General features: G+C 45.8%; 1 protein-coding gene across 1 annotated transcript; it reads right to left on the bottom strand.

Annotated features, from left to right (window-relative positions):
• Positions 1-231: 231 nt before the first annotated feature.
• On the bottom strand, positions 232-12350 carry LOC138489122 (fibrinogen-like protein 1-like protein). Its single transcript, XM_069616751.1, has 3 exons — positions 12234-12350; positions 5042-5223; positions 232-1624 (listed from the first exon to the last, which is right to left on the bottom strand). The coding sequence occupies exons 2-3, from the start codon at positions 5211-5213 to the stop codon at positions 927-929; spliced, it is 870 nt and encodes a 289-aa protein (XP_069472852.1). The 5' UTR covers positions 5214-5223; positions 12234-12350; the 3' UTR covers positions 232-926.
• Between the last annotated feature and the right edge of the window lie 1002 nt (positions 12351-13352).

Raw genomic sequence — 13352 nt, 5'->3', positions numbered from 1 at the left:
TAGTCCCTACAGCCATTATCAATGTAATCCAGCAGAAGTGTATCTAATGAAAGTACATCGCATTTATTGTCTTTTGGGATCCGCAGATTGACCTTGTTTCCCTTTAAACACCTCTGCCACTTCAGAAAACATCAGGACAAACTAAAAGGAATGCCGACACTGGTGATACCACAATAGTTCTAATGAAGAATATCAACTGTTCAGGTGACATTAATAAACAGGAGGCAGGTCTTAAGTGTGCTTCTTTATTACATCTCTGCGGACGTCTAGAGTAAGCGTGCAGCATAGCCCCTTTTTTTAAGAGCTGAGTCACCCTCCTAATTCTGTACAATTTTGACAAATACATTTCTGCTTTGTTTCAAAGATCCAATTATTGATAAGAACAATTCAAATTTGAAGAAGAGGGACACAATATAAAAATTCAAACCTAGCCACCTAGATGCAAATTGAATTCTCACATGATGGCACAACCTGCCCCTGAGTTAATCTTTGAGATGCTAACTACTAAAGCTCCCCAAAACCAATCTACTTCCTATGGTAAAGTTTTCACAATTTCTAAAATTGCAGTACATTATTTAGTTATTTATTTTAACAATTTATTATAGTACCATCCAGGGCGCAGGAGGTGTCAGACCATGGAGCAGAACAATTCCTCAGGGGAAAATATACATAGGATGCGGGCAGCATTATTGCCCTAGGAACCAAAGTCAAAACAGTGGTGGTCCAGTGGAGAAGGCATATTTCAGGTCTGGAGGATATCCGCACTGGCGGTGATCAGACAGGATTGTAACGCATAGGAATATACCGAAAATTCAAACAGTAATGGCACGGGTACTTATCTTTGGCACAATAAACAGAAACCTATTTTTACATCTGGCATTGACCATTTCCCTTGTGCAATCTAATTGTGCAGAGCGGGAAACTCACTAGCTGGGAAGATGGCCAGGGATATCACCCCCCTCAGGGAATTTGCCAGCCTCACAGTTTTTCCTGTTGGGCTTAATCATTATTGTGGCTGACTGGCATGGGTTAGCCGAATTGCATAAACCCGACCAGTAAATACCCAAATCACTGTTAAGCAGAGCAGACTGGCAGCTGTCGTACCACCAACCGCCTTCATTCTCCTCCGCACAGTTACGCTTCCATCTGTCGTTATCCCAGTCTTTGGTAGTAAATTTCATGTTATCGTGTATGCCAGTTTCATTCATAACGGTCAGCGCGTCCCCGGCATCCCCGGAATAGTCTCCTAACCTTAGAGCATACCCATTCTTCTCACTATCCACCATAAAGCTGTGGTAGTCAGCAATACGGGTCCCCCCTTTGGAGTCAACAATAGAAAACCTGACCGAGAACCCGTTCTGCCTGGTCAGGAGGTGTATGAACTCATTGCCAAGTCTGTGGTCACTCATGGGGTTCCCAAAGCCATATTTATACAAGTCCCATTTCTGGGACCAGACAATCTGTCCATTGCGGCTGTTTCGTTGTAGGACTGTCCATCCTCCACCGTCATTCTGAACATCGCAATAGACTATCAACGGGGGTGATTTTTTCGGCCAGATGATGTAGATTCCGTTGCGCCTTTGTCCACGCAAATAAGCATCTCGGCAGTCTTTTGGAAAGTATTCTGTGAAAAAGGAATGACATCAGTTGAAAAATTAAAAATACATATTGCTGAAGGTCACAATCCAGGAAATAGACTGATATTACAAATGGTGGTATCCTGCTTCTTTTCAACTTTTAATATTTGACTATTGACTAATGTTTTCTGTCCTAGATGTTATAATTACAAAGAAGTGGGTGGAGGTGAGGGAGGTTCTTTGATGTATGAAGATTGTCATATGCTTTTTCCATTTATATTTTTGTGATTTGTTTTTCTTGATAGATTCTGAATAAAACTGATGATGATGATGATGATGATGGACATTGACATGAACAGGTACCCAGTCAATTTAACGAAGCAAATTTCAGAGTGGTACATTTCAGTGCAACCATAATACAGAAAATATTAAATAAATATATATAGGGCAGTGGGGTAAGGGATTCAAATGGGTCGGGATGGAGTTGGTGGTGGGGTTATAAGGCTAGAAAAACATGAGGCTTATGAAGGGGGCTAAATTTAAAAAAATAAAATGCAGTCTTTTTTTGGTATTTTGGTTGCAGTGAAATGTATCACTCTGAAATTTGCTTTGATAATATCACATATAGCACATGAACACTGTGACTGCCACAGTCAGCAGGAATTCTCAAACGTTTAGGAAATAACACCTGTGCTCAATTTAAGATCAGCAACTTTGACTGAGCACCCATCAGACACCTTCGCCCCGAGTCAATTTCAGTCCAGAGACTGAAACTAGAAGCTTTAATTGCTAGTGTCAACCATTTTGCCAGTGCTTACAAAATGAATTGCCACTTGGGGTTTTAATAATAGATGTTATTATATATTACCCAGCTCAGCAGCACCCACTTGAATCGCCTCGAAAAGATCAAAAGCTGTGATGGTCCTGAAGGGATTCGAGCATGTGAACTGGGGGGGTCTAGATATCTCAGTGCTTGCATTGGTGTACTGCTTCCTGCTTCATGGGTGGTAGTTGCCAGCTGTCCATTGGTTGTCCCTGCAAACCTAGTATTATACAGTAGCATCTGCTGTCTGTGCATGCATATTATGAGAATACATAACGGGTAATAGGATGGAACCACAAGGCCAGAGAAGGGTTTGGATGGCTTCATAATAAACCTCACGGGTGAAGAGTCAGTGGTTACAAATGTTACCAGAACCCTGGCAGGCATTATTGTGGCAATAAGCCACGAGACGGTGGGCCAATACTGTCCCAGGTAATCAGTGCCTTAAGTGGCACTACAAAATGAGCCGGGGCTCATCGAGGGGCGTGGCTTAACGGCGGGGGTCCGAATGGCCCATTAGGCCACGCCCACCGACGATCCCCGGCTAAATGGGCCACTGGCACCCCTGCCAGGCAGTCTTTTGTAGAGATCACCACCCGCTCCCCATGTGGGAGAGGGTGCTGATCTCTTCCTTTATTTTCTAAAGGCTTGCCTGGCAGGGGACAGCACCTTGCCTATTCAGCCTTAATGGTGGCGCAGCCCCTCGCCAGCTGGGGAGGGGCAGCATCACCATTATGGGTGAAAGTCATTTTTTTCTCAGGCCTGAAGCTCTCGCACACGAACGAGAGCTTCAGACTATAGAAAAAAAATGCCTTTTTATGTAGAACCGGGGCTGCCAGGGGAGATTAGTGGACCCCGGCAGGGCCCCGCCTGAAAACGAATTTTCGGGGCTTGCCGGGGCCCAGCCCCGGCAGGCCCCGGCCCACTTAAAGCCCTGCAGGTAATTCCCCCGGCACGAGGGCCTTAACGAAGCCCCAGTGGCATTACCATGGGCGGTATTGGCCCGTTGTCGAGGGGGTTATAGCCATTAGTACCCTGGCCCGTTAAACCGGGATACTAATAGCATTTTTTTCTGTTCCTAAACGCTGCCGCGTTTTGGAACAGAAAAAAAAAAGTCAAATAAAATGGCCACCGGGAAAAGGAAAACGTAGTCTGTTTTCCCTTTCCATGGCGGCCATCGGGAGCGGACGCGCTGGGAACAGAAATGTTCCCAGTGCGTTCGCTCCTGAAAAAAGAAGAAAAAAGAAGGTAAGTGGTGTTGGGAGGGTGGGGAGGAGAATGTGGGGAGGGGATAGTTTGGCGGGGAAGGGGGTAGAGGAAAACAAAAACTACCTGAGTCCCAGCCGGTGGACAAAGGCAGCCTCCAGCCTTGGGGAGGCTCAGAGCGGGGATTGCCCTATTTCAAGCCTCTTCATTGGCTAAGGATGCCACGCCCCACCGCCGGGAACAAACGCAGGCACGTAGGTGCGTCCACGGGATTACACCGTGGTATGGCTCGGTAACGAGCCAATCACGTTACGTGCATCCCGTGGACACACCCATGCCGGGTACTAATGAACCATAAACTCACGTTAACCATTACATAAATTGTATATTGCATGTCATATAGATTGTCTAGCATTACCATTAGTTGAAATCAGTAGTTCACCTTAATTGTGTAATTTTGTGTGAATGAGAGAATATAATTCAAACACATTACATTGTTTTCATGAATTATGGGTATTGAAACCACGACTGTTTGTTGGGGGGAAAGGCCATTCCTCTTTATGTTTGTGCCCATTAATGAAGGGCACTGCATGTTCATCCCTACTCATCTTCATATAAAATGCCTTCTTCCCTTGGCACTTCTGAAAAATACTGTGTCCTATATGAAAAAGGTGTTATTGATAGGCACCTAATGCGAAAATACAGGCATTTCCAGAGACTTGTTTTTAACAACGTTTGGCACTGGATGTTAACACTGATCTCTGTGAATTGTCACTAGAGGTTGTATGAAAGAAAATACAAGGTATCCTAAATGTATTCCACACCCTGACAGAGGAGTCAACCCGGAGAAGTCTTTTTTCTATGGCAGCAGTCAGCTGGTGCAGCCAGAGGCAAAGTGATCGCTTCAAAAAGCCCAAAATGAGGTGAAGGCCGAAATTCCAGGGACTATCAGAGATTAGTGCCGGGAACTCCTGCATCCTAATTGGCTGGACAGTCAGCAACGTTCTAAAAAGGGTGTCCAGGGTAAACTGAGAAAGTATTAATTGCTTGAAACAGTGGATGCGAGAAAAGAGAGTTTAAAAGCCCAGAGACAAGGACAAATGCATGAATTGCTTCAAACACCGAACACTGGGTGATGAAGTCAGAGTGTACTATGAAACTGTGCATTGCTTGGAACACAGCACAGGACGAGGTCGGAGTCACCGAGTGGTCTGTAATGGCTGCCATTCTTGTATATTTTTTTTAAACACTCAAGAGGGCCCATTCAGAGTCTTTTTTCCTAATGAAGGCCCTCTTTTGATGGTTCATAAAAAAGTAACTATATGACTGATTGCAACAACAAAGCCCTTGCACCTTTGGTCCCACCCTTGCTCTTTTTATCCCCTTTCTTAGTTTCCGTCTCCTTTCCCTTCATTTGAAAAATGTTGTAATTTACCTAGAATAATTTTGCCTGTTGGTAGATTAAGGAGTGGGGCTGACATTCGTTCCTTGAGGATGTGCCTGTTTCCAATTTTTGAGAAGAACTCTTCGTGCGTCAGTTCTGTGAGCTCGGCCTCCACGCTGAGGGCCCCCAGGATCCCCAGCAACAGGGTCGGAACCAGATGCATCCTGAAGAACCTGTAGAAATAGAAACAAGAACGGAAACTATTGTGAATGCCCACTTTGTATATGCCACTTAAGACCAGGAGTCTAAGCACTGAACATTTTTGGGTGAACACGGAAAAAGAGTAAATCGCTCCGGAAAAAAACTATACAGGTCTTTCAGCTTTGAGAACCATAAACTCAGTAGACAAACTGTAGTCCTGGCAGCCAATCCCATTCAGTAAAACAAGAAAACAGACAATGGCAGAGAGCACAATCTTCAATCCAGAAATAGAACTCGAGCAACTTGATTCCCCAGGTGACACTTTGGAACTATTGCACTTAGCCCTGATATTGCGCTTAGAAGATTTATGAGGGTAGACTGTCTATTGCGCTTAGAAGATGTATTGGGATAGCCTGCCTTTGCACTTAGCCCTGATATTGCCCCTAGAAATGTATGATGGTAGACTGTCTATTGCATTGAGTAGATGAATCATGATGGCCAGTCTGTTGCATTTAGCCCTGATTTGGCACTTGGAAGATTTATGAGGGTAGCCTGTCTATTGTGTTTAGAAGATGTATTAGGATAGCCTGTTTATTGCACTTTGCCCTTATATTGCACTTGGAAGATTTATGAGGGTGGCCTGTCTTTTGTGCTTAGAGGATGTGTTAGGATAGCCTGTTTATTAAAAAGAAGATCTGATGACACAGCTACATGAAAGACAAAACTTCATCTGAGCTTCAAGGTACGTATTCACGCGCCACTTCGGTGGACATCTGCCGCACGCACGTCTACCCACTCACATGCAATCTCATGCAGCAACGGTCTACGACTAAATTTTGGTCTACCTGGACACATAATGTTTTGCCTTCATACACCAGACTAAAACACAAAGTAGATCACATCTGCCATCAGAATGCAGCAACGTCCTACGACATAAATGTGGTCTAGCTGGACACATAATGAGTCTCTTGCACTTGCGCACTTTCCTGACCACCTCATCACCCATCCACATGCCTGACCTTCATGGGTACCTTACTGGAGCTCAGCCAGCCCACCTAGCTCCCTATCTTGCCAAACAAGTTCTAGTAATTCTGACAGATTTCCCATGCCTTGGACTTCGGTCCTCCGAGGGCGTTCCCACCACAAGCGCTTTGAGGCCATTTTAATGGGTTAAAGGCGCTATATGAATTACAAACTACTACTCCTACTACTACTAGATCACATCTCCTTTACAGGGTTTGCATACTCACCTTTCACAATTATATGTACCACTCCCCACTTCACACCCTGCAGCGATGGTATAACACAGCGTTATCACTCCACTTGGGTACAGAAAATGTGCCACCGCTCTGCTTCTCTGTTCTCCTATGTCCAGCTTCTCTAGCCATTGCTTCCCATATGCCACCCCACACTGTAAATACTTCAGACATACTTAACACTGATGAAAGAGAACGCTTGATACATAGGAAATTAGATGTAGCCAATTCCCCCCTTGGTGATCCAAAATAAGGTGAAAAACAACAACTTTGGAACCTGAACCTATCATGTTGTAAAGAAGGCGGAAACAATATTGGCAGGTCAGACTCCAAAGATCATTGTCATAGCATGCCATCTATCATCTATCGCAGGGATCTGCATCCTTTGGCTCTCCAGGTGGTTTGAACTACAACTCTCATCAACCCTAACCTGCATAGTCAATAGCCAGATGTCATGGGAATTGTAGTCCAGAACACATGGAGAGCCAAAGGTTGCAGACTCCTGATCTACCGCAAGCACGGTGGATGCAGGAGTCAGGGAGCCAATTGCATGGCATGTGTCTTCTCTCTGTAGCAGTTCTCTTATGTGGCAGTCATTGCTAAAGTCAACACGACTACTCCTTTGCCATTTCGCAACGATATCAGAAGGAAAAGTCAACATTCAACTTTAAGACTGTCTTTCTATTATATGTCAACCAAACCAAAGGCCAACTTACATCAATGTAATCAGGCAACTAAGATAAGGAATAGGATTAGTGTTAAAAGTTAGGTTTAAGGTTAAGGAGAGGAATTCTGTGAGGAAGACGAAAGGAAAGTAGTTGATGTGGGAGTGTGGAAGGACAGAGATGACAGATGTGACTGCCCCCATTAAAAAGATAAAAACGAACAAAAAAAAAGAGATAACTTTTGAAACACTTGATATTAAGGAGTTGACAAAAAGTGCATCATAATTACATAAATAGAGATATGAGTTTTTTGGTAAGACTACTCAGCAAGTTAGGCGCTTGCATCAGCTATCTGTGTGCTACCTGCAGTCACAAGTTCGAAATCATGGGAGAGCCAATTTAATATGATATGATATGGCATTTATAACGTGCCAATACACAAGTGTTTCAAGGCGCAACAAGACAAGGGACGGGACAGAGGGAGAATAAAAAACAATGATCTTACTAGGCCTTGTGACATTCAGATCGCGCAAGTGTAGGAGAACGGGGAGGGGGAGAAGTGCTGAGGGTGTGTGGGGGTTGGGCAAGTGCAGGACAAAGGAATAGGAAACAAGTAGTGCAGCCAACGGGTGGCAAGTGTGGGTGTTCAGAAGTGCAGACATGTGTCTAGTAAGTGCAGGAGAGGGGACTGTAGGGTAACAGATACAGACCACAAGTGCAGGGGGTGCCAAGAGGCAGTGCTGGTTTGCAGCTGGACAGGCAAGGATGTTGGCCCAAATTCAGAGGGTGGCCCGGTGACCAGTGCAGTATCAGACAGGAGATTAGCAGGGTTGAGGAAGAGAGAAGACAGAAGCAAAGAGGAAGGTCTGAGGTGCTTCCTGAACTGGAGATGGTTCTGCTCAAGTTTCAGAGAGGCAGGGAGGTTGTTCCAGAGGGAGGCACCAGCCGAAGAAAGAGATCTGCCCCAACTCATTGCTTGGAGAAGCGACTGACTCTCAAGGAGTCATGATATGATATGATATGATATGGCATTTATAACGCGCCTATAGACAAGTGTTTGGAGGTGGAGTAGTGAAGAGCTTGAGTGGGAAGATAGTTCCGAAGAGAGAGAGATGGAGGTATTGCGGTCCCAGGTCGCAGAAATTCTTGTGGACAATGCTGAGGGTCTTGAACTTGATCCTTGCTGCCACGGGGAGCCACTCGAGTGATTTCAGGACTTGAGAGATACGATCACTGGACTTGAGGCCAAGGACAAGTCTCTCAGTCCTGTTCTGGATGAGTTGCAGGGGACAGATAGTAGAAGAAGGGAGATTTAAAAAGAGACTGTTGCAGTAGTCAAGCTTAGAGAGAACCTGAGCTCTGGAGACAGTGAGCTTCTGGGGAAAAGTGAGGAAGGGAAGAATACCTCTGAGGAGGTGCATCTGGTAGTGTGACTTCTTAGAGACGTCAGAGATGTGAGTAGAGAAGAACAGTGTGGAGTCAAAGGTGACCCTGAAGTTCTTGGCCTCACAGGTGGGAGCAGGAAGGGGGCCAAGAGAGGCCGGCCAGAGAGTGACAGGAAAGGAAGGTGCAGGGTGTGCCGATGAGGAGAATCTCAGTCTTACTGGCATTAAAGCAGAGATCATTGCCAGCACACCACTCCTGGATTGCAGAAAGACAATCCTGGATGAGAGAGGGAAAATCCAGGATGAGAGAGGGAGAATACGGGATGAGAGAGGAAGAATTTGCCCAATAATCCTTCCTTGATCAATAAACTGTGTGCCATTAAACTTGATTTCAATAACACGTATTACAGCGCTTAGAAGTTGTATGAATCCAGCATTAAGCTCTATATCAGGGGTGTCAGAGCATAAGACCTACAGGCCTCTAAAGCCCCTTCCCCTGGACCTTACACACGCAGTGTACAGGCGACCAAAGGCAAAGCCCCTTGGCTGCAAGGCTTCAGTTTTGGTAACATGAGACAAAATCACAGTCACCAGCTGCTGGTTCCTGGCAGGGTGTCCAAGGTGACAGTACTAAAAGCTAAACAGCCTAAAGAACGGAAATTAAAGCAAAGGTAAGTGTGCGGTGATGAGTGAAAATGTAACCATGGCAATAAAGGTATAAAAATGAACACGGCTACCCGTTAATGAAAACAGCTGTTTTCATTATGCAAAAGTATTTAGTTTCCTGCAGCCACCCTGCAAGTCTTGGGCTCCCTATGTCATCAAAGAAGGCAGTTCTGTTATTCTGAGTTCAAGAAGATAAACAAAAAGGCCCTATAATGAAACATCGATGGTGCCGGGGACATGCCACGATAAGGACGCCATTCCAGAACCCGATGAACCCCATGAAAGAAAGCTGAACTTCGGGAGCCTGCCGCAGTGTGCTCCCCTACTTCAAATATAATGCTTCACAAGGTCACTTTGCATCATACGCATGCATCACAAAATAAAAGCCCGGCCTGAGAAGCAGCTTGCCCGGACCCCCCTTCAGTGTTAACCCGGTGTCATTTCTGCTGCAATGTCATTCGTCAGTGTGACCTTGGCAGCGCATCAGGCGCTGCTTCAGTGATGGGGTGGCTGAGTCTATATGTGGGTACTACTGCGCATGTGCGTTTTCCGTCGGTGAGCACATCCGCCATTTGCTGAGGGTGACATGCTCTGGTGCACAGATGATGATTCGGCATCTGAAGCAGTGTAATGAGGTGTTTCCTATGCAGAATCGTTGGTAAATCCGGAGACTGTGTATCCAATTTCTCCTGAAATGTGTAGAGGTCCTCCATCCAATTGGGTTTGACACCCCGCTGTATTAAAAGCACACATCTTCCAAGGAGGTCGACTTATGCCAGACTCCCATTTTAAAATTGCCCTTGCCTGCCCGCTACATATCGGCTGGACGCATCGGGATGGAACTGTTTGTAAAGCACCAAACTGCCCTCGGGCATCGTGGCGCTTTTAAGAAGGCTTGCTTAGTTGCATAAGTGCATTAGAAGGCATTCATACATGCATGTTGCTTTATATAATTCCAATAAGTGCTTTAAAGTGGTTACTTAGATTGGTGGGCAAGTGTATGGTGCCAGCCACATCTTACACGGCAGCAGCTGCATAACGTTGCGAGGTCAACATCGGTAGGCAACAGCATGGTGCCAGCCCATGTTGCATGACGTCAGCTACAAACAGTTGCGTGGTCAAAAATGGTATGCATATACAGGTGCCAACCAAAAGTTGCAAGTAAGGCGGCAACAACACATATATGCATGGTCAAGGTCAATGGGTAAATGTGTGGTGCCCGGCACAGAATACAAAGGAGGCCAGCTACACATGGGTGCATGGTTAGTGTCAACATGGAATAGCATGGGGCCAGTCCCGTATTGGACGGTGGCAATTGCATACTAGTACATAGGTTTCCAATCAACGGGCACCAACGTGGCGCAAATCTCAAGGTATGGCGGGCAACAACAGACACTTACTTGGGTGCGGGGGAGAGGGTGAACAGACGACTAAGGGGGGGTTGGTGGACAGAATACAGACATATAGGGGGCAGCGGAGGGGTTTTGGGGGAGTGCAGACATACAGGGGGCAGCGGAGGGGTGGGGGGAGTGCAGACATACAGGGGGCAGCGGAGGGGTCGGGGGGGAGACATACAGGGGGCAGCGGAAGGGTGTTGGGGGGAGTGCAGACATACAGGGGGCAGCGGCGGGGTGGGGGGAGTGCAGACATACAGGGGGCAGCAGAGGGGTGGGAGGAGTGCAGACATACAGGGGGGAGCGGAGGGGTCAGGGGGTGGGGAAGACATACAGGGGGCAGCGGAAGGGTAGGGGGGAGTAAAGACATACAGGGGGCAGCAGAGGACGGGTGGGAAGGGGAATAAAGCCATACAGGGGGCAGCAGAGGGGAGGGGAGTAAAGACATACAGGGGGCAGCGGAGGGGAGGGGAGTAAAGACATACAGGGGCAGCAGAGGGGTGATGATTACACACATCAATCAGTGCACATGAAGTTTAGCTGTGGGCAGGTGATATCCAAGGTGATATTATAGGGCCACGCCAATTATGCTGGGCGCAGCCAATGCTTTATGAGTGTTTTCTCCAAGCGGATAAAATGTCACTAGAGCGGCGTAAAAGCAAACCATAAACCAGTTTACACAGCACAATCAGAACACGGGCAAACGGATCCGAGGTGCACCGCATGTCATGCCAGCCGGGCACAATGCCTGGATGACACTGCATGATTATGGACAGGCATGGCGTTGCTGTGGTAAGTGAATGCATACAAAGGGCAGCCAGTGAAAAGCTGGCGACGAAGTAACACCATGCAGCGCTGTGAAAAGCACGTCATTCTGTTCCTGGCGTCCTAAATCCCGCCCCAGGAGCCTCGGCCATACCTGGCTTTCAGGATAACCACCGACTTTACAATAAAAGTCCTACAGTATTCTCAGGTTTTCAGCGTGGCTATCCTAAAACATGAAGTAGATTTGCTCTTGAGGATTGGATTTGGAAACCCCAGAAGAGAGCGTAGCTCTGTGATAAACCTGTAGACATTGCCAGGACAGGTAATACTCTCAACGGGGTCTCCCTCCCAATGGTCAAGCCGCAGGAGGCTGCCCATTTCATTCACACTGACAGGCATTTGGGAAATGCCTATTTCTACTGGATCCAGTTGCTGCCATGTGGCTTTTCGAGAACTATTTGACCAGCCATGGAAACATTCTGATTCCTTCTCAGAAATGCTGATCAGTGTCTATGAACGAGGCCTCATACATTAAGAATCAGCTGCCATCTGGTCAACTTGGAAAACTATGCACCACGTCTATAAAACAGGTTAAAAAAAACAGCAACTAAGAGTGATGGAAAGCTATTAAAGTGGCATAAACAGTCACACACAGCGTAACATTTGAATACATAGACGTATACAACAAACGAGCTCTGGTAGATGAAACCATGTTTGACTCTATTCCGCACAGTTCAATGCCTCAGCCGCCATTTTGTCTCCATCCATTCCCCCAAAACTGGACAGTGCTAGCGTAACGTATATTCTTTCCCCCGGGAAATGCTAGCACCGTGTACATTACATTATCTCTGCCTTAAAGGTATTATTCCAAAGGAAGGGGCACCTGACAGAACCAAACGTTTGCTACTTACTATGCTTCTTTCTCCTGAAAGACAACAAGGTGTCAGGCCGGCTGCTCGCACCAACTGACACTCCTGCCGACCATCACCCATTATTTTATAGGCGCCTCAGCTGGCAAAACAAACAATTGGCAATGTTTGCACTAGGGGAAGGTGCAGAACGGACCCTTTATGACGCTCTTGGGGCCGACTTTGACAGCTTGCTGGTGAGCAGTTTATAAAAAGCAGAGTTATCACTTTAACAACTTCCCGGTGTAAATGTCGCATTCCCCGAAGAGGACAGGCGCAAATATCGATAGTTTGCAGACCAAGGTCAACATGCAGCTCGTGCGCTCTCTGTCTTATGAGTGTGAGCATTTCATCATCTTTACGTTGTGCTACTTGACTATTATGTTTCAATTCAAGACCAACTGTGGCAACGTTTTCCTGCATGCCTACGTTTATTAAGAGTTCTTGCATTTTGTTTTTAGTATCTGGAGTATTAAGCGCTGATAAGTAGCATGACAAGAGAGGCATTCTTTTTCATAGCTGTACTTAATGGCTATTATTTATTTATTTATTTATTAATGTGATATAGTTTAGTACATACGTACAAACTTTACACATATTCCACATAAAAAAGCGTAAAAAGTAAAAGAAATAAATAGGTGATAATTAGGTATTCATCCTCATAGAATCCTATAATCATATGATATTTCAAAATGTACAAGATTTACAGCTATATAGTCTCCCATAAATACCTAAATAAAATACATAAACATCTTTGTTTAACTATGTTTCTTGAACAGGTGTAGATAAGAGAAGGGATAGACAAGCATGCATGTGCATTTCCCATTACATAATTAATACTCCATGGCTCCCTCTGTGGGTTTGTAGTGCACAAGCAAAAGCGTCCCGCCATACCTGGTATAGTGCCATATGTAGTTTTGGGTTAAGGGTATTGATACATTGTATCCAGAATTCTGCTTGCTCTATGAATTCAGGGTTATGCACAAACCTACCAAGGTGTTTGATATAGCTAGCTCTCATCCCAGTACACGAAGTTAGAACATGTCGAGCAGTTTCAAGTTCATTGGGCAGATCACAGATTCTACAATACCTCTCCGTTTTTGCTAGACCCATCTCCTGACC

Source organism: Ambystoma mexicanum, chromosome 9 (genome assembly GCF_040938575.1).
Source record: "Ambystoma mexicanum isolate Mex_15411 chromosome 9, UKY_AmexF1_1, whole genome shotgun sequence".
In the NCBI taxonomy this organism is placed as follows: Eukaryota; Metazoa; Chordata; class Amphibia; order Caudata; family Ambystomatidae; genus Ambystoma; species Ambystoma mexicanum.
Note: the sequence above shows the minus strand (reverse complement) of the source record. Positions and strands in the feature narration are given on the sequence as shown.

Bases quoted from the DNA above. Each gene is read 5' to 3' on its own strand.
- LOC138489122 (XM_069616751.1), bottom strand. From the start codon at position 5,213: ATGCATCTGGTTCCGACCCTGTTGCTGGGGATCCTGGGGGCCCTCAGC. The intron at 1,625-5,041 runs GTAAATTACAAC...CCTTTTTCACAG, and splicing joins AACAGGCAAAATTATTCTAG to AATACTTTCCAAAAGACTGC.